Source organism: Mesoplodon mirus, assembly GCF_964341445.2.
Source record: "Mesoplodon mirus genome assembly, chromosome: 13".
Lineage (NCBI taxonomy): Eukaryota > Metazoa > Chordata > Mammalia > Artiodactyla > Ziphiidae > Mesoplodon > Mesoplodon mirus.
In genome coordinates, this window is record NC_138989.1 from 79,008,384 (window position 1) to 79,030,390 (window position 22,007).

At 37.9% G+C, this 22,007-nt stretch overlaps 1 protein-coding gene across 1 annotated transcript in view; it reads left to right on the plus strand.

The window, feature by feature from the left end:
* The window catches only part of CDH7 (cadherin 7), a gene marked incomplete at both ends in the record, with an annotated part of 116,742 nt that overhangs the window by 39,688 nt on the left and 55,047 nt on the right, over positions 1 to 22,007 (plus strand). The window contains 3 exons of the mRNA XM_082640561.1: positions 10,316 to 10,610; positions 14,612 to 14,731; positions 21,252 to 21,419. Of these exons, the coding sequence (XP_082496687.1) occupies positions 10,316 to 10,610; positions 14,612 to 14,731; positions 21,252 to 21,419 (583 nt within the window). The remainder of the gene's footprint in view (positions 1 to 10,315; positions 10,611 to 14,611; positions 14,732 to 21,251; positions 21,420 to 22,007) is intronic.

Sequence of the window (22,007 nt, forward strand, 5' to 3'; positions counted from 1 at the left end):
GAAAATAACTGGGGAGTTTTGTGATAGCCCAAGTGAAAGATTTGAAGATTCCAAGTTAGGATGATTGTTCAGAGGGACTGGAGAATGGGTTGATAACGTTAGAGGTAATGAGTGCGTATTCCTTCGAGCGGGGGATGGTGGAGCCATAACAGATGACTAAACAGAATATACTTTAGGTGTATGTGAAGTATGCTTTGCATCCTGGCCTGTGTAGGTTATAACTCAGTCCAACAGTTTCATGTTTCTTACATTGTTACCGTACACAGTGCTGGCATAGTGACATTGGATTCGCATAATACTTGGATCTCCTCCCTGCTTATTCTTTTGCCTTATCACAAGCTGGACTCAGCTAAGAGGGCTGTGCTCCTTACTGTTTGTGCTCATTTGCCAACAACAACAAAAAATTTAAATATTTAATGTAAATATTTACTTTGGAGTCACAACAAATATTTGGAAAAGGATTTAGGGACACAGTACAAGTGAGTTTTGTCTGGTGATTAATCAAGATTTTGTTGTTAAAATAAATTTGAAGATGGCGGAAGAGTAAGACGCGGAGATCACCTTCCTCCCCACGGATACACCAGAAATACAGCTACACGTGGAACAACTCCTACAGAACACCTACTGAACGCTGGCAGAAAACCCCAGACCTCCCAAAAGGCAAGAAACTCCCCACATACCTGGGTAGGGCAAAGCGGAGAGATTCCCGCACAGAGGATCGGTGCCGAGCGGCACTCACCAGCCCGAGAGGCTTGTCTGCTCGCCCGCCGGGGCACGCAGCGCTGGAAGCTGAGGCTCGGGCTTCGGTCAGAGCGCAGGGAGAGGACTGGGGCTGGTGGCGAGAACTCAGCCTGAAGGGGGCTAATGTGCCACAGCTAGCCGGGAGGGAGTCCGGGAAAACTCTAGAGCTGCCGAAGAGGCAAGAGACTTTTTCTTCCCTCTTGGTTTCCTGGTGCGCGAGGAGAGGGGATTAAGAGCGCTGCTTAAAGGGGCTCCACGGACGGGCGCGAGTCGCCACTGAAAGCGCGGAGCCCAGTGACAGGCGTGGGACGCTGGGGCTGCTGCTGCCGCCGCCAAGAAGCCTGTGTGCGAGCGCAGGTCACTGCCCACACCGCCCTTCCGGGAGCCTGTGCAGCCCGCCACTGCCGGAGTCCCGGGATCCAGGGGCGGCTTCCCTGGGAGAACGCACGGCGCGCCTCGGGCTGGTGCAACGTCACGCCGACCTCTGCCGCTGCAGGCTCGCCCCGCACTCCGTGCCCCTCCCTCCCTCCTGGCCTGAGTGAGCCAGAGTCCCCGAAGAGGCTGCTCCTTTAACCCTGTCCTATCTGAGCGAAGAACAGACGCCCTCCGGCGACCTACACGCAGAGGCGGGGCCAAATCCAAAGCTGAGACCTAGGAGCTGTGAGAACAAAGAAGAGAAAGGGAAACCTCTCCCAGCAGCCTCAGAAGCAGCGGATTAAAGCTCCACAATCAACTTGATGTACCCTGCATCTGTGGAATACATGAATAGACAACACATCATCCCAAATTGAGGAGCCAGGAGTCAGTGCTGTGCCTCTGAGGTGGGAGAGCCAACTTCAGGACACTGGTCCACAAGAGACCTCCCAGCTCCACATAATATCAAACGGCAAAAATCTTCCAGAGATCTCCATCTCAACACCAGCACCCAGCTTCACTCAACGACCAGCAGGCTACAGTGCTGGACACCCTAAGCCAAACAACTAGCAAGACAGGAACACAACGCCACCCATTAGCAGAGAGGTGGCCTAAAATCATAAAAAGTCCACAGACACCCCAAAACACACCACCAGACGTGGACCTGCCCACCAGAAAGACAAGATCCAGCCTCAACCACCAGAACACAGGCACTAGTCCCCTCCACCAGGAAGCCTACACAACCCACTAAACCAACCTTAGCCACTGGGGACAGACACCAAAAACAACAGGAACTACGAACCTGCAGCCTGCAAAAAGGAGACCCCAAACACAGTAACATAAGCAAAATGAGAAGACAGAAAAACACACAGCAGGAGAAGGAGCAAGATAAAAACCCACCAGACCTAACAAATGAAGAGGTAATAGGCACTCTACCTGAAAAAGAATTCAGAATAATGATGGTAAAGATGATCCAAGATTCTATTTCCCAGATACAAAATCTTGGAAATAGAATAGACAAAATGCAAGAAACAGTTAACAAGGACCTAGAAGAACTAAAGATGAATCAAGCATCGATTAAAAACACAATACATGAAATAAAAAATACTCTAGATGGGATCAATAGCAGAATAACTGAGGCAGAAGAACGGGTAAGTGAGGTGGAAGATAAAATAGTGGAAATAACTGCTGCAGAGCAAAATAAAGAAAAAAGAATGAAAAGAACAGAGGACAGTCTCAGAGACCTCTGGGACAACATTAAACGCACCAACATTCGAATTATAGGGGTTCCAGAAGAAGAAGAGAAAAAGAAAGGGACTGAGAAAATATTTGAAGAGATTATAGTTGAAAACTTCCCTAATATGGGAAAGGAAATAGTTAATCAAGTCCAGGAGGCACAGAGAGTCCCATACAGAATAAATCCAAGGAGAAATACGCCAAGACACATATTAATCAAACTGTCAAAAATTAAACACAAAGAAATCATATTAAAAGCAGCAAGGCAAAAACAACAAATAACACACAAGGGAATCCCCATCAGGATAACAGCTGATCTCTCAGCAGAAACTCTACAAGCCAGAAGGGAGTGGCAGGACATAATTAAAGTGATGAAGGAGAAAAACCTGCAACCAAGATTACTCTACCCAGCAAGGATCTCATTCAGATTTGATGGAGAAATTAAAACGTTTACAGACAAGCAAAAGCTGAGAGAGTTCAGCACCACCAAACCAGCTTTACAACAAATGCTAAAGGAACTTCTCTAGGCAAGAAACACAACAGAAGTAAAAGACCTACAATAACCAACCCAAAACAATTAAGAAAATGGGAATAGGAACATACATATCGATAATTACCTTAAATGTAAATGGACTAAATGCTCCCACCAAAAGACACAGAGTGGCTGAATGGATACAAAAACAAGACCCATCTATATGCTGTCTACAAGAGACCCACTTCAGACCTAGAGACACATACAGACTGAAAGTAAGGGGATGGAAAAAGATATTCCATGCAAATGGAAACCAAAAGAAAGCTGGAGTAGCAATTCTCATATCAGACAAAATAGACTTTAAAATAAGGACTACTAGAAGAGACAAAGAAGGACACTACATAATGATCAAGGGATCGATCCAAGAAGAAGATATAACAATTGTAAATATTTATGCACCCAACATAGGAGCACCTCAATACATAAGGCAAATACTAACAGCCATAAAAGGAGAAATCGACAGTAACACACTCATAGTAGGGGACTTTAACACCCCACTTTCACCAATGGACAGATCATCCAAAATGAAAATAAATAAGGAAACACAAGCTTTAAATGATACATTAAACAAGATGGACTTAATTGATATTTATAGGACATTCCATCCAAAACCAACAGAATACACATTTTTCTCAAGTGCTCATGGAACATTCTCCAGGATAGATCATATCTTGGGTCACAAATCAAGCCTTGGTAAATTTAAGAAAATTGAAATTGTATCAAGTATCTTTTCCGACCACAATGCTATGAGACTAGATATCAATTACAGGAAAAGAGCTGTAAAAAATACAAACACATGGAGGCTAAACAATACACTACTTAATAATGAAGTGATCACTGAAGAAATCAAAGAGGAAATTAAAAAATACCTAGAAACAAATGACAATGGAGACACGACGACCCAAAACCTATGGGATGCAGCAAAAGCAGTTCTAAGAGGGAAGTTTATAGCAATACAATCCCACCTTAAGAAACAGGAAACATCTCGAATAAACAACCTAACCTTGCACCTAAAGCAATTAGAGAAAGAAGAACAAAAACATCCCAAAGTTAGCAGAAGGAAAGAAATCATAAAAATCAGATCAGAAATAAATGAAAAAGAAATGAAGGAAACGATAGCAAAGATCAATAAAACTAAAAGCTGGTTCTTTGAGAAGATAAACAAAATTGATAAACCATTAGCCAGACTCATCAAGGAAAAAAGGGAGAAGACTCAAATCAATAGAATTAGAAATGAAAAAGGAGAAGTAACAACTGACACTACAGAAATAAAAAAGATCATGAGAGATTACTATAAGCAACTCTATGCCAATAAAATGGACAACCTGGAAGAAATGGACAAATTCTTAGAAATGCACAACCTGCCGAGACTGAATCAGGAAGAAATAGAAAATATGAACAGACCAATCACAAGCACTGAAATTGAAACTGTGATAAAAAATCTTCCAACAAACAAAAGCCCAGGACCAGATGGCTTCACAGGCGAATTCTATCAAGCATTTAGAGAAGAGCTAACACCTGTCCTTCTGAAACTCTTCCAAAATATAGCAGAGGGAGGAACACTCCCAAACTCATTCTACGAGGCCACCATCACCTTGATACCAAAACCAGACAAGGATGTCACAAAGAAAGAAAACTACAGGCCAATATCACTGATGAACATAGATGCAAAAATCCTCAACAAAATCCTAGCAAACAGAATCCAACAGCACATTAAAAGGATCATACACCATGATCAAGTGGGGTTTATTCCAGGAATGCAAGGATTCTTCAATATACGCAAATCAATCAACGTGATACACCATATTAACAAACTGAAGGAGAAAAATCATATGATCATCTCAATAGATGCAGAGAAAGCTTTCGACAGAATTCAACACCCATTTATGATAAAAACCCTGCAGAAAGTAGGCATAGAGGGAACTTTCCTCAACATAATAAAGGCCATATATGACAAACCCACAGCCAGCATCGTCCTCAATGGTGAAAAACTGAAACCATTTCCACTAAGATCAGGAACTAGACAAGGTTGCCCACTTTCACCACTCTTATTCAACCTAGTTTTGGAAGTTTTAGCCACAGCAATCAGAGAAGAAAAGGAAATAAAAGGAATCCAAATTGGAAAAGAAGAAGTAAAGCTGTCACTGTTTGCAGATGACATGATACTATACATAGAGAATCCTAAAGATGCTACCAGAAAACTACTAGAGCTAATCAATGAATTTGGTAAAGTTGCAGGATACAAAATTAATGCACAGAAATCTCTGGCATTCCTATATACTGATGATGAAAAATCTGAAAGAGAAATCAAGGAAACACTCCCATTTACCAATGCAACAAAAAGAATAAAATATCTAGGAATAAACCTACCTAAGGAGACAAAAGACCTGTATGCAGAAAATTATAAGACACTGATGAAAGAAATTAAAGATGATACAAATAGATGGAGAGATGTACCATGTTCTTGGATTGGAAGAATCAACATTGTGAAAATGACTCTACTACCCAAAGCAATCTACAGGTTCAATGCAATCCCTATCAAACTACCACTGGCATTTTTCACAGAACTAGAACAAAAAATTTCACAATTTGTATGGAAACACAAAAGACCCCGAATAGCCAAAGCAATCTTGAGAACGAAAAATGGAGCCGGAGGAATCAGGCTCCCTGACTTCAGACTATACTACAAAGCTACAGTAATCAAGACAGTATGGTACTGGCACAAAAACAGAAAGATAGATCAATGGAACAGGATAGAAAGCCCAGAGTTAAACCCACGGACATATGGTCACCTTATCTTTGATAAAGGAGGCAGGAATGTACAGTGGAGAAAGGACAGTCTCTTCAATAAGTGGTGCTGGGAAAACTGGATAGGGACATGTAAAAGTATGAGATTAGATCATTCCCTAACACCATACACAAAAATAAGCTCAAAATGGATTAAAGACCTAAATGTAAGGCCAGACACTATCAAACTCTTAGAGGAAAACATAGGCAGAACACTCTATGACATAAATCACAGCAAGATCCTTTTTGACCCACCTCCTAGAGAAATGGAAATAAAGACAAAAATAAACACATGGGACCTAATGAAACTTAAAAGCTTTTGCACAGCAAAGGAAACCATAAACAAGACCAAAAGACAACCCTCAGAATGGGAGAAAATATTTGCAAATGAAGCAACTGACAAAGGATTAATCTCCAAAATTTATAAGCAGCTCATGCAGCTCAATAACAAAAAAACAACCCAATCCAAAAATGGGCAGAAGACCTAAATAGACATTTCTCCACAGAAGATATACAGACTGCCAACAAACACATGAAAGGATGCTCAACATCTTTACTCATTAGAGAAATGCAAATCAAAACTACAATGAGATATCATCTCACACCAGTCAGAATGGCCATCACCAAAAAATCTAGAAACAATAAATGCTGGAGAGGGTGTGGAAAAAAGGTAACACTCTTGCACTGCTGGTGGGAATGTGAATTGGTACAGCCGCTATGGAGAACGGTATGGAGGTTCCTTAAAAAACTACAAATAGAACTACCATATGACCCAGCAATCCCACTACTGGGCATATACCCTGAGAAAACCATAATTCAAAAAGAGACATGTACCAAAATGTTCATAGCAGCCCTATTTACAATAGCCCGGAGATGGAAACAACCTAAGTGTCCATCATCGGATGAATGGATAAAGAAGATGTGGCACATATATACAATGGAATATTACTCAGCCATAAAAAGAAATGAAATTGAGCTATTTGTAATGAGGTGGATAGACCTAGAGTCTGTCATACAGAGTGAAGTAAGTCAGAAAGAGAAAGACAAATACTGTATGCTAACACATATATATGGAATTTAAGAAAAAAAAATGTCATGAAGAACATAGGGGTAAGACAGGAATAAAGACACAGACCTACTAGAGAATGGACTTGAGGATATGGGGAGGGGGAAGGGTAAGCTGTGACAAAGTGAAAGAGCGGCATGGACATATATACACTACCAAACGTGAGGTAAATAGCTAGTGGGAAGCAGCCGCATAGCACAGGGAGATCAGCTTGGTACTCTGTGACCGCCTGGAGGGGTGGGATAGGGAGGGTGGGAGGGAGACGCAAAAGGGAGGGGATATGGAAACATATGTATATGTATAACTGATTAAATTTGTTATAAAGCAAAAAAATAAAATAAAATTAAATTAAAACATAAAAAAAAATAAAAAAAAAAAAAAAAGATTTTGTTGTTATTGTTTAGATGAATTACAAGATCATGTTTACAATGATATTGGCAAGTGAAATAGACATAACAACATGAATTCTACTCCGCCCCAAATAGAGTGCAAATCGTTGTTTTTTATTGTGTTTTTCATTTATTGCTTATTTGCTCACTTACCATATTGTGGGACTGAAGAATTTTTTTTTTTCCTGGCCAGAGGTTTTCACTGTGGGGACTTCCTACTCTATTCCATAATCATCATTGACAAAGACTGTGCACAAGTGTATGTGTGCTTGTGTGTGTGCATTTGACGGGGGTAAGTGTGGGGCTACAGAGACACGTGTCTTAACTTATGAATGCCATTCAGTCCTTCTACACTTCCAGCATTTTTCTTTTCTGAGCATGCTTTTTCAACACAGAAGGATAATAGTTTTTCCTAACAGCCTGGGGTTTCACCCCATGTATTAAGGTTAGTATTGTGGGTGTAGCCTCACAGATTCAGTGTCTGCACCATCTGATAATTATGTATCCATCTTAACATTCCAGAGTTGGTCCTCCACTTTCAACTGCAGATGCTTCCACTAACCTTGCAAGGACACCGAGGCGAGACTCATAGTAGTTTTATGCTCGTGAATTTTGGCAGTGGTTACACCCTAGTGATGGTTCCAGCTGGGAGAGAAGTGTCAGCGATGGGGAGTGTGGTAGATTGCAGGGCTCCCGCAGTAGATGTGTTGGTGTGTCTGTGTAGGTGGGGGGCGGGCAGTGATGGTGGTGGCAGTTAGAGGTAGAAGAGAAGAATTCTGATCCTTGAAGGAGCGGAAAAACAAGCAGTATGAACCTTTTTTACCTTTAAGTTCTTACGCTGTCAGCAGTGGAGCACAGCTAGCAATAGTGCGTAACGTCAGATATGGCCTCAGAGCTCAGGCTGGAGGTGAGTCAGGATTTCGTGTGTGTTCTGTATTGAAAGGAATGCATCCTCTCTCCCTTACCTGAATACCCCAGGAACACACGGCGTCCCCACGCTGTGAAGACTGCAGTCAGTTGATAGGAATTAGTTAAATGAATCATAAGAGCTGGTCCTATAAATTGGAGCCCCTCGTGATATTTAGAGAGAGAGCAAACCTTTGATTAAAGACGCAGCCTGTGTATAACTTCTGTGTGTCTGTGGTCATCAAGGGCGAGGACGGGTTGGGAGAATGACTGTGAGAAGTGTGTGTAGGGGGGACTACTTGAGGTATCAGCTGCTTAAAAGCAACTTACTTTCACCTATCATCTGCATTTGTCTCCGGACTCAAGTTTTTGCTCTGTGTTGTTGAGTGTGGTTTATTGCTGTTCTGTAATGTCAAGAAAGGTCCCTTCTGGTACATCGTAAAACGTGTTGATGGAAACCCCTGGAAACACTGAGCGTCTTTGAGATTTAGGGAGTGATCAGGTGGGAGTGGTTGTCTGTACGCTTCTGCCCTGAGTTCTCCTTTGTGGCAACTTTAATGTCCTCACCTCACAGGACACAGCTTCCCCCACCCAGAGGCAGGATCCCCATTGTAGGGAGTGGAGGATGGGCTTTCCACCAGCGTAATGGTTTTCATACTCCTAGCTCTGCCATGGAGAGCTGGCAGCATGACCAGCAAAGTACTTTCTCTGCCTCAGTTTCCTCATCTGTTAAAGGGATAATAAAGTCAGTCAGTGTGAGCGTGGAATGAGTTACTGTGTAGAGAACATTAGTAGTAGTTCCCGGCACATAGGGAGTGCTCAGTAATTCAAACTATAGTAATTCTTAGCTTGCTTCGTCTTAAATTACAGGGAGATATGTATGTAATAGTCACCCTGAGAATGACTTAAGAAAATTAAATAATTCATTACCTTTCAAGAATACAACTTCTCCATATGCTGGATAATCATTTTGCAGAGTGATTCACTAGTTAATTCCACACTGAACAAAGCTAAAGTAAAACTTGTGCCAGAAATTAATTTTTTGTATCATTTCGTCCTAACTGAAAACTACAGAAACTAAAGGATAAATCAGGTATTTAAGTATTCTGAAGCCGAGTATAAACACAGCTGTTACAGTGCGATGGAAGAATCATTTAGAGGAATTTGTGGTACAAAAGCAGTATCCTCAACAGCTAAGGATGGAAATGGACTGGGCATCCACTTGCCTAAGTTTCCCATATCTTATATTTTTTGAACCTTGTCTGATTTCAAAGAATGCAAACGTAGTTCTGCAGGGCAGTGAACAGCCTTGTTATTTGGTAAATTGTTTTTTTGCGTTTGTATTAATTGCAGTCCAGAATCACGGCAGTTATAGAGGATGAAAGATGGTTGAAATTACAGATTGAGCAATGTATTTCTCAGGTTATGAAGTTCAGGGAAATATGTAATTATTTCTGAGTTTCCTCAGGTTCCTCTGTTCAACATAATGTTCTGACATACAGAAGGGACAGTTCCAGGTGTGAAATGCAAATCAGTAGGGGCTGCCCCTGAGCCGTAGCCGGGGTTAATCATGCAAATCTGATGCTGTTCTTGGTATTTCAAGAAAGGTTTCAGTTGAAGTCTCAGGCACATATTGATTTAAAATTCCTACTTCAGAGAGCAGTGTAATTTTTCTTTTACAGCTTCAAATTTTAAAATATAGAACAGGATTTGGAGACCAATTTAGTGACTGGACATCCATCCATCCTTAATAATCCTGCAAAGTTGTGGGAGTTGGGAGGGACGGGCACCCTTAAAGGATGTGGTGATTTCTAAGCAGATTAAAAAATATATTAGATCTAAACTTACAAATGTTCTATAGCAAGTCCCTTTGCTTGGAGTACGATCAAATCAACCAATTATGCATGGTTACTGAATGTCTGCTCTGGTCAAAGAAGATGGCTAAAGCTAGCAAGGACAGACCAAATCAAAAATAACACTACAACGAGTGCCTAACTTTGGGAATGGTATAAAATGCCTTTGGAAATGAGACTGTTTACAGGAAGAAATGAAATTGTCTTGCTCACAAGTGCAAGCTGACACATTCTTATAGCTGTTTCCGTTGTGCACAAAATGCGTCAGCTTATCTTTCCAAGAACAGTAAAATTTCATATGCTGCTGCCTGACATAAGAATTATTTTGACATATCTCCATATCGCTGACTCGCTTGTAAGTTAATCTCATCTCACATGAATTTTTCACCAGCTTCACTCTGATGTTGATAAAGGAGATGGTTCCATCAAATACATCTTGTCAGGCGAAGGGGCAAGTTCCATTTTCATTATTGATGAGAACACTGGGGATATTCATGCCACCAAGAGGCTGGACCGCGAGGAGCAGGCCTACTATACCCTCCGCGCCCAGGCGCTGGACCGGCTCACCAACAAGCCCGTGGAGCCCGAGTCGGAGTTCGTCATCAAGATTCAGGACATCAATGACAACGAACCTAAATTCCTGGACGGCCCGTACACGGCCGGAGTTCCCGAAATGTCTCCTGTGGGTAAGTAAAGAGCAAGTTGGTCTTGTACCATCTGATTTGAGGAGGTTTGTATTTAAAATTAAATCACCATAAATACTGGGGAAGAAATCACATTCGCATTTGTGTAGACATTGCCATTTAATGTGAGGGAATGTTTGAGATGTGTTAGTAGCCAGTATCCAAATTCTATTTTTTGACACATTATTTTATGTATACGGAAAATTAGGAAATTCTTCCTTTTACACACCTGTCTCAGTGTCTTCAAGAAATTACATAGGTCTTACAATCCCTTTTCAATTTAATATTTAAAATTAAAACATGATTCAAATTATGCCTAAGAAGTTAAAAAAAAACAATAAAATTACTATCAAACCAAAAAAAAAAAATCATTCTAGACACAGCCCTGTGATGATCTATTACTTTTCTTTTTCTTTCTCCCCATGTTAAAATAAGAATTCACTATTCTAAGCATCTCTCTGGGGCCAGGGTATCAGGCAAGGCCAGCAGTGTAGCTAGGCTAATATTAGGATGAGCTGGTCTATTTGCTTATAGAGTATGCTTGAACCTGTAAATGTCCATCCACCTGCCACCACTAATCTTTTTGTGATGTCTCCAGAAATTTAAATGCATGAAAATTTATACTGAATTTATAATAATGGTAAAGTGATACTCAGTGTGAGATATATAAAAGAATAATAGGGCTTCCCTGGTGGCGCAGTGGTTGAGAATCTTCCTGCCAACGCAGGGGACATGGGTTCGGGCCCTGGTCTGGGAAGATCCCACATGCCGCGGAGCAACTAGGTCCGTGAGCCACAATTACTGAGCCTGCACGTCTGGAGCCTGTGCCCTGCAACAAGAGAGGCCGCGATAGTGAGAGGCCCGCGCATCGTGATGAAGAGTGGCCCCCATTTGCCGCAACTAGAGAAAGCCCTTGCACAGAAACAAAGAGCCAACACAGCCCTAAACAAACAAACAAACAAATAAATAATAAGATAAAATAAAATAATGAAGGCTGTTTTACTCAAAGGCCTTTTGACGTTGCTCCATTACTGGAAAAATAGAAAGTAAATTACCTTTAGCATATACTGTATTTCAAATACTATTAAACTATCCTTTAAATTCCACTTATTTAGGTACCTTTGGAATAGTTTTCAGCCAGTATGTAATTTAGGTATGGATGATCTTACCAAAAAAAAAAAAAAAATTATGGGGCTGGGATAGAGACCAGTTGATTTATATCTTTTATTTCCTGTTGTCTATAGTATTGAAGGGGGAAGTTTATTTAAAATAATAATCGAACTTGTATTTTAACACGTATTTCAACTCAAGTCTTTTACTTGAAAATTTTACCCAGTTTGATTTGTTTTGATTGATTGATTGTGATTTGTTTTACTTTAAGTAAAAGTCATTGCGTTCATTCCAGCTTTCGATCCACACATCTGCTATGCAGGGGAGTGGAATTGCAAAGATGTGTATTATATGTGCCCAATTTAGTGACCCTAAATTTCTGTTCCAGTCAGATTGGAGAGGGAACATTATTTTGGGACCATGGCTCAAGCTGCTAAAGAAATACGAACTGAAAATAAGCCAGAGGAATCAATGCTTGCGGACAGGAAAAGTTCTGAACTGCAGTGGCAGCATCTCACTATAATTATCTTCTGTGTAAATATTTCTTTGACCAAACAGGCTTGTTCACACTTTCTCAATGCTGTCCACTCCTTCAGAGTGCTTCCTGCTGCTCTTGTTTAATAACAAAAACAACGACGATGATGACACCAGCAAAAACAAGATTTGGGAGGTTTTAGAAAAAAGAGAAGGCACGTTGTCCTCCCCAAAGTAGTAAGGTTTAGAAAAACAGGAGGTTTTGAGGTGTGTTGAAGCAATTCAGTTCAATGCTGTAATTCTCCTGGGCATTTTGGGCATTCTTCATGGGCTTGCTAAGGTTTTCCTTTCCTGTGTAGAACCCAGCAGTGCAAATTGGATGACTGTGAGCTTTTTGTTCTAGAGGCTGAATAATGCACTGTAGTTTTGGTTCCAGTGGTACCACTCTGATATCAAACAGCATGATTATTATGTGCATGTGTAAGTTATTTTAGTTATTTGATTCCAACAGGTTCAGAACATTTTAGAAAATGATTTCTCAATGTCTTCAGGATTTACTTGACACTAATTGAGGTCACTTGGTTAATATCAAAATTTGAGCTAAGAACAATAAATGTCTACATAAAATGTATCCTATGGATTTATAGTGCCAGATTATCAAAGTGTTTAATTCTAAGCAAATAGTTATAATAGCCACTGAATAGTACGGTATATACAACACAAGTTTTCAGTATTTATTATTCAGGCCTATTTTTTTTTTTTTTCATTGAGAACTAACTAAGATTTGAAACACACTCATAAGTCCCTGAGATCTCTTATTTGTTGCCAGAAGAGCATAGATAAGCATGAGAATACAAGTGTGTGTGTGTGTGCGCGCGTGTGTTTGTATATGTCTGTGTGCCTGTGCGTGTGTATGTATAGTAAATTATTTAACGAACACTTCAGAAAAAATTATACACTACAAAATTTACTGAAGTATAGTTTTCATTATTTTGTTTGTTTCAAGGTGTTTTCTTTTCCAGTGAAGTAGGAAATCAGTACTTAATCATATCACGAGAATAAATATTGCTGTAACGATGGTGCTGTAAAGATGTTCTCTATTTCCTTATAGAGGAAATAGAGAACATCAAAGTCATTGATTCTAACATTTTTAAATAGTCAAAATCTAATTGTTAAAAAGAGTTTTAAATATACATCATTCACTGTTTGGTCCTACCAAGCATCCATAGAGCACAGTCTCCTAAGTCTATCAAATAAAAAAAATAAAACTTCAGAATTTACAAAATGTGTGTGTGTGTATGCACAACACACACATACATATTCAAATTTTCCACCCAATCTGAAAGAAAATAGAATTGGTAAGGGAAATCATACTCTGGAAAAGAGAATAGACTTATAATAAGATGGGCATTGGTAACTTATTTAAGGCATTTAGAGAGGGAGATCTACATAGGAATATATCTAAAAGAGATGTTAGACTAAAAATGCCATATCTTCAAGAATTTATTAGAAACCAGCTTGAACCTTAAAAGAATACAGAAAGGGATTTGTCCCATCCCCATCAGCTAGTACATAAATGATAAAATAGCATGTGCTTAAATATTTAAACTAAGCAAATGTGAGTAGCTAATATTTTTATGATATTCCAAATGGAAATAAAAAGAACAGATCACACTAAATGCTTTCCATATGGAATAAGTGAATGCACAGTAAAAGGAAGAAGCAATATGACATTCTATCATATGAAATGTAGAAAAACAACCAATGTTGTGATTTTTCAAGTTGCCATGCTTTTTCTGCTTTGGGAAGGTTTGGTTTAAACTTTCATTTCATGCTTTTGTTTTTAAATCAATTAGTGAAAACAAATGAAAAATAAAACTACTACAGGAAGAGACAGAGTAGCCACTTAATATCCAGTTAAATGTATCAACTGAATATTCTTTATGCAGTTAATGAAGTTTCAGTTTCTGTCTGGCTTTACTTTGCTTATAGCAGTGAGGTTACCTCAGTGTCACGATGTTAGTATTTGTCATGCTGCCTTCTAGACAGTGATTGAGACTTATAGAGATTGCTCTTGATAAAAATTTATTACCCAACCCTGATGGATGAGATGCCTAAAATTTGAGTCCCATCCACTTCTGAATATATATCCCTGCCTAACTTGCATCATCAGTCTTATTTTTTTGCCAATATATTTTCATGTCCCTTAAATATTTCTGAAGGATGAATGATCATTTATCATCTTTTGGGGTTTGTCTTAGGCAAAAAAAATATATGATATCAATTTTTCATGTACCTTAGAATAAGAAAAATTAAAAATGAAAAACAAATCTAGTGTAGAATCTTTAGCGTTTTGTGAGTTCTTATGTTTTGTGGCATTTGGGAGTTTTTAATTCATTGGTTTTGGGATTGGCACGTAGGGACCTCAGTGGTACAAGTGACAGCAACGGATGCTGATGATCCTACATATGGCAACAGCGCCCGAGTGGTCTACAGTATCCTGCAAGGACAGCCATACTTCTCAGTGGAGCCAAAGACAGGTAAAAATTGACATGCAACTCTCTTTGTAAAGTCATCATTTATATCTTGGCATAGAATTAATAATAGTTATTTTTATTCAATATAGTTGGAGTTGATAACAGACACTATTTTTACTGTGGTTCTCTCAATATGTGTACCATGGCAATAAACAGCATATTGTTTATAGAGACATTAGCACATTTTAAGAATATTTTATTACATTTGTCAGTATTCCTACCAAAATTAAACAAAATATTAGATATTGAAAATTATTTCAGCTGTTACCTCTTGACTATATAAGAAAATATTCATCATTCATCTCAATTCTTTTTTGCTTTGTTTCTTTAATTAATTCACATAGGAATTACACACAGTAAAATTTAAATCTTAAGCAAAATCTCCTTGCCGTGCAGTAGAATATGTACTAGGTTCAGCTTGTCCTTCCAGGGGCTGGTTTTTCTCAGGGGAATTAGTTGAAACATAACAATTAGGATGATGATCTGCTAAATCAAAAACTAAATTAAATGACTTTTAATTTCAGAAAAAAAATTATGAATTGCAAAGCTGCCTGGATACAATATGTGGTTGTTTGGCTAGATATTCTGTTTTGCTCTGAAGACGAAATAGTTTATATACTGTTAAAACTATAATTTGGAGCACTATTTTCTTGGTTATAAAATAATATTTTATCTATTCTGCTCCTCTGGCTCTGGGTATAGGGAAGTGTGGGCAGGTGCGAAGATGGGTGGGTGTGAGCCATTGATTTTCTTCATCACTGTGAAAATCCAAAATTTCTTTATATTTTAATAATTTTGCCTTTATCGTGGAGAATAATTCTTCCTCAAATAGCAGGTTCGTGATTTTGAAAATTTGATAGTACTTATGATCCTAAATGAATATTTTAATGCCACGTACCCTGTTTTTCATATTATAAAAAATGGCAACATCAAATCATTCTCAAATCACTGTGGGGAATAAACATTTTAAGTGTCTTTTGAGAATGACAGTTGTGCAAAAACAGACCAGTAAATTCGCTGTGAGCTCATCATTCATTAGAATTTTCATAGAGGCTGTGGCATTTTTTTTTTACCAATGTTGTGATAAAGTCTGGAAGCTGCCTAGAAAGTCTGATAGAGGAGAAATAGTTCTGACTCAGCGAGTATTGAAGGAGAAGTAAATGAAAGTATCTGGTTTATGATCTGAATCCTGGGAATGTAGAAGTTGTGCTCGTGGTTGATTTAATGATAGATCTGAGAACCTAAATTCAGACACCCACCCATTCCCTTCTAAATCTACTCTTTGCAGCCTAGAAAGACATTGACAAGTTTCTGACAATTTGCTCACAAATTGTATACCTCCTGCATTATATAACCTGTTCAAAAATAGCATGTACTAATCCAAAGGGTTAAATATTTTGCTGCTACTAATGATTGGCTTGTGATTTTAGCTTTGCTGTAAGATAATAGGTGTTTCATAGGCCCTGTGTAGGTAAGACCTCACCTATTGAGCAGCTGGACAACAGTCTGTGTCATGGCATCACATGATTAGTACTTCAAACTTAATTTTAATTTTCAATCTCAAGGACCGTGTATTACAGGAGGTAAAGTTTCATTTAATTTTGTTTTGGTTAACAGTTTTTAATGCTGTAATCATGGTAATCATTGGGACTTCTCTTTCTTATAATCATTCATGCAGAGGTATTCTAGGAATTGTTGTGTCCTCTCTGCTATCATAATATAGAGAATGCATCCCCCCCCCGGCAAAAAAAATGGAATTCTATTTTTCTGACAAAAATGGATGGAGAATTTTCAGGCCTTACAAGCATGAAAAGCTGTGTAGACAATTTGAGGTAGTCTTCCTTAGTTGGTGTATGATTCTTATCTGTGTAAGAAATAACATTATTTCCCACATCTCCAAATCTAAGGCCTTTTGAGAAGAATGTAAAACTTTTGACAGGAAAAATGCTGAAAATATGTTAAATCAAGATTATATAAAATAGGCCTAGGAAATCACTGTTAAATACATCTCTGAAAGTTTAACCTCTAATTTCTTTTTTTAAAAGAAGTAGTATTAGTAATAACCATTACTATTTGTTAATCACATATCATTAACTTAGCCTGGCTAAAATCTCTGAGCATGTATTCCACCTGTGGCACACTTACAGGCCACATGACCAGAGGGTAAGTGTATTTTCTACGTTAATTTCTCAGTCCACAAAGCGAGGATGTGAGTAGCTACAAAAAACAATGTTGACAATTCAGCCATCAAAGAGAACGGCACTAGAAACAAGATAATGTAGCATTAAAAGGACTGCAAAGATTCTCATCACCTATCTTCATAATGTCCCCAAATTCACAGGGAGATGGAGAATTATTCTAATGTGTTTATCTAGTCCGTAACCTACAAGCAAATAGATCCAGTTTTTCAATCTATTTCATATATGGTAGGACTGGCTACATAATTTGCTATTTGAAATGAAAATGCAGGCTTCTTGTTCTAAAATTAGTAGGATTTCAGACGTCATCAGCAGAGCAGAAACCAAACACGGGGACAGTGTGTGACTGCACAGACCACAAGGCCATGAGGTTGTCCTTGAAACATGGTTGGAGTGTCAAATATCACTTGTCATTTAGGAGTTCTTTCTTAGACATAGAGGTGTAACTCTATGGTGCCTGCGTTAGAGATTACATGCATACTTGTTACATCCTAGCTTTAGGTAAGTAATACAGTTGTAACAAAGCCCTCGTCCCTAATACACCCTTCATGCACGTTCCATCCTGTGGCATGGCTCATGGTGTAGAGGACCCTCACTCCTGTCAGGGCTTCCTCAGGACATCCTCTCACAAGAGTGAGGGGATGTAATGACAGTCCCTTCCTCAGCGACTCTTTATTTGATGCCAGCTCTGTAATCCTTTGATGATCCAGAAGCTTCCATCTCTACTATTTTTGGCTCTTCTCCATGTTTTTATGGTTCTGTTATATGCTTCACTTAGAGGTAGAGAAACCAAATAATATAAGTCTTAGACAGAAAATTTAGAAAAGAATACAAACTTATTGGAAGAGATTCACCTGTACATCTAATGGATCTTGAACCTGACAGCATGAATAGCCCAGACCTGTGTTACCTTACTGATGTGGTTGCCTAGACTCCTGGGTCTAATCCAGAGCTTCAGAATGGACTTCAGAAATGTACACATCTGAAGTCTTAAGGAGATTCCATGATAACAGAATATGCTTTAAAAAGCAAAACAAAACATTGATGGCAGGTAGGAGGTTAGAAAATCATCTGAAAATTTATTCCCAGACCAAAAACTAGACAGTTTTTGCATAATACTAGTGATAAATTTATATTTCATACACAATACTTTTTTGTGGACATGGATTATAAATAAATAAAAAGTTCTGGGTTACTGGTCAGATATACATCTATAGAAAAATGATTATTCAGAAAGCCTAAAATCTGAGCCAGTCTCTTTTCTAAAGAGTTACAGGATATATTCTTCTCATCATAAGTGGCTTAGAATTATTGACTATTAAAATTAAATATTATCATCTCCCATGAAAACCTCACAGAACTGTAAGGTTATGATTAGACAAGACTGGCCTTTACCACTTCAGAGACGTTTGCTGTGTGTGTGTGTGTCTATATAATATACAGCAAAATGCAGATCAAATCTAATGTATGAGAATTCTTTTCCAAATGTAGACAGTTGATACTCAAAAGTAAAAAGTAAAAAACTAGCAAAAGCCATGGAACTAGAAATCTGTTATGTTTGAATGTTCTTATTTAAATTCACTTCTCTCCCAGTTATTTCATTCTTGTAAAAAATATGTTTAATAATTGAGGTATTTGGAAATTACCTTTGCCACCTGCATTTCTTTGCAAACTTTGTGATGATTTTTGCTTTGGAGGAGTGTTATATTTAGGATCACTTATAGACGTGTGAAAAATAAGTGAGTAACTTTGACTACCACATTTGTCCCCCGATAATTCTGTTTTCTTTCAAATAACGCTGCTGAGCAAAACCATGAGAAGCTGAGGCGGCTGTGTTTTCTTTGCTGATTAGTTGACATGTTATGGACCTCTCTCCATCATAATACATGTGCAAGGGTACAAACTCACTTACACATGTTGATTTTGGAAGGAAAATGAGAGATGAATAGAAATTAAAAATTAAAAATGAATGAGTAAGAAATTTTGCTAGAACTTCACTAATATTTGATCTATATGAAATGCACCATTAGTCAAATATTCAAGATTGTCAATGCTCAATGTATAAAAAAGTATTACAAGTAAAGATGATTAACATCAAAGAAAAAAAGGAAGGCGGGGGGTGGAGGGGGAGGGAGGGAGAGAGAGAGAGAGAGAGAGAGAGAAAGAAAGAAAGAGAGAGATGTAAGTCCCAGAACTCTTAAAGATTGTTATGCTTGGTAACAGCATGTCTTACTGAGGTCAGTACTCAGTGCCTTATATATTAGAGTTAAGGGAAGTATTGAAGAACAGACGTGAAATGTTCATAGAATCATTATGGCTCTAAGAAGAATATTTATGTCTCAGACAATTATCAGTGAACCAAATGGGTATATGACTATGTTTCTTTTGATTGTCATTGTGATGTTTCAGAGATTAACTATAACCAGTGTGTAGATAACCGAAAGAGTTCAGTGAAGGGGTTACTTAGAGAGACCTTGTTTTGCTCTGCTTGTAGCACGTGTCCAGTATAGTGTATTAGAATAAGTGATTGTTAAAACAACAGCAATAACAACAAATGGCCTACTCAGAGAAGTATAATTTAAATGCTTAAGATACTGATATATTGTTGGGGTGTGTGTGTGTATATATATATGTGTATGTATTTGATAGCTACTGCTTAGAACTAAATAACAATAAGGTTGCTTAAGATGGTGTGAGTGTTACTCAGCTTGGAATCTTGAGAACCAGTAACATATTGTTTAAGTTATTCTTATACTACTGAAAGATTTTCTCATCTCTTCCCCACTCCTAGAATATTTACGGAACTGTAGAATATTGTGAAGAATAGGGCAGGCCTGATATAGTATAATGTAGGCTTGTAATTTATACTTGGGCTGAAATATAACACACACAGACCATTTTTACATGTGTCCATTGAAGAATCAGCATTTAAACAATTTAAATTGGCAGCTTTTAAAGAACATTTTGTAAATTTGGAGGATATAAAAATATTTTTATGCTGAACATGAGGGAAAAAAACATTTATCCCAACTTGTTTACAATTATGTTCTCCCAAAGAATCATCCTTTATCAAACAGCCCAGTTTTGCCCCTGAGAAGTCCATGAAACCAGAGTTCCTGTTCCTCACATCTGAGTCATTGGGGATGTAAATTCTGACTTAAACTCTAAAAGTTAGAATCTGTTAAATAAAATGATTAGACATGTTTCAAACGAAGTCGATAAAAGGGTTCCAGGTATGTAGGTAAGACGTCTTCATTGGAAATGATGGAAGTACAAGAAATGATTAAGTAGGATTCTAGACTCCTTCTGGTATCTAATTAGCAAAGATGGCCTCACATTGCTAGTTTCGAGATCTGTATAGGGCAATATTGGATACATAGGTTTTCATTTGACATAATCTCTGTCCATATACTAAGTATATTATATTAAGTATATAATGTCATTTTGTATATTTACATATAGCATAAACTAAATTCTATCCCATAAAGATACTATTACCTAATCTATTTATGTAATAATTATATAGTTATTAATATAAAACCACTAATTTAGCACAGAAATGATTATTGAGTCAAGCTTTCTTACCAAGCAACATGAAGTTCAGAAATCAATTTTTCATACCTCTGAAGTCTTAAAGGGTATCCATATTAAATGCAATTGGTTCAAAAGAAACAATACAACACATCAATAGTTTTAGTGTCTTGATTTCCATTAACACAGTCATTCTCATCTATAGTCCTTTTTCTCAGACCTTTAGATACAGCATAAAGTCATCCAGCAGCATAGTTTGGAATGGTGTTTTGTTTATTAAACAACTAATAACAATTAAACAATTAAATAACTCTCATTCCTTTTACTTATGGAATAGTTATTTTGCTGGAAAAGAGGTAGTAGCTGGAAGAGAGTTAGGGACCATAGCTGAAAGGTTTGTGGTGATTTCACATCACTGGGAATTAAGTTGTTGGAGAGGGTGAAAGAGAAAAAGAGAGGTTCATTGTCATATACTTGTACAGGCCACTGCCCATTCTTCTAGAGGAGTATATTTTATTTATTGTAAGTTGGTATTTCCTGAACCATACATTTCCGTAAAATCTAAAGATAATCCTCCCTCTTTGCTCTTTCACATTACAGCGTTTTCTGTGTTTGTGATATTGTATATAATTATTATATCCCTTTGGCCTTTAATATGCATTGCAATTATTAAAAGGAAAAAAACAAAGCAAAAGGCCACAACTCAAGAGCTATTTTCTACCTATATCAGTGTTCTTCGCTAGTATAAATGCAGTGATTCCTGATGCATTTTACTGGGATTTGAAATTTTACAGGAGTCATCAAGACCGCCCTTCCAAACATGGATAGAGAGGCTAAAGACCAGTATTTGCTTGTTATTCAGGCAAAGGATATGGTTGGTCAAAACGGAGGACTCTCTGGAACCACGTCAGTCACCGTGACCCTAACTGATGTCAACGACAACCCGCCTCGCTTTCCTCGAAGTAAGCTGTTCTGTTGCACGTTGCAAGCACATTAGTTTTCCTTGCTGGATTATAAAAATGTCTTTAAAAAGGAGTTTTTCCAAATACTTCTCAAACAAATAATTATCTTAACTACATTCTCCCCCAGTTTTATCAGAGGCATGATTTTTAATTCAGTAATATGGAATAATAAGGGTAATGAAAATAAATAGAAGTAATTATATCTTTGTATTACTTCTATCTTAAATATAATATGCTTTTTCTTTTGTTCACACTTTGAATACTAGACAGTTATGAAGTTTGTTTATACATTAATCTTTTTATTCAAAGACATGCTACTCTTTACATTCTGTAAGTTATGAGGTTGTTGCCAATTAGTAACATTCAAATACGCTTCGTGAATTCTCTACGCTAAAAATATTGCTTTATTTTTAAAGATAAAAATAAGAGTCCTGAACTTCACTTTTCATTCCACACTTTTTTTTAACCAGTTCATGTACCTTGAACATTCCTTCTGCTACCTACCACATCTTTTTTATACAAACGCTCAGCATTTCAAAAGAAATCAGTCCAAAGAACCAGAAAACCGCATGCCCTCAATTTAGTTTC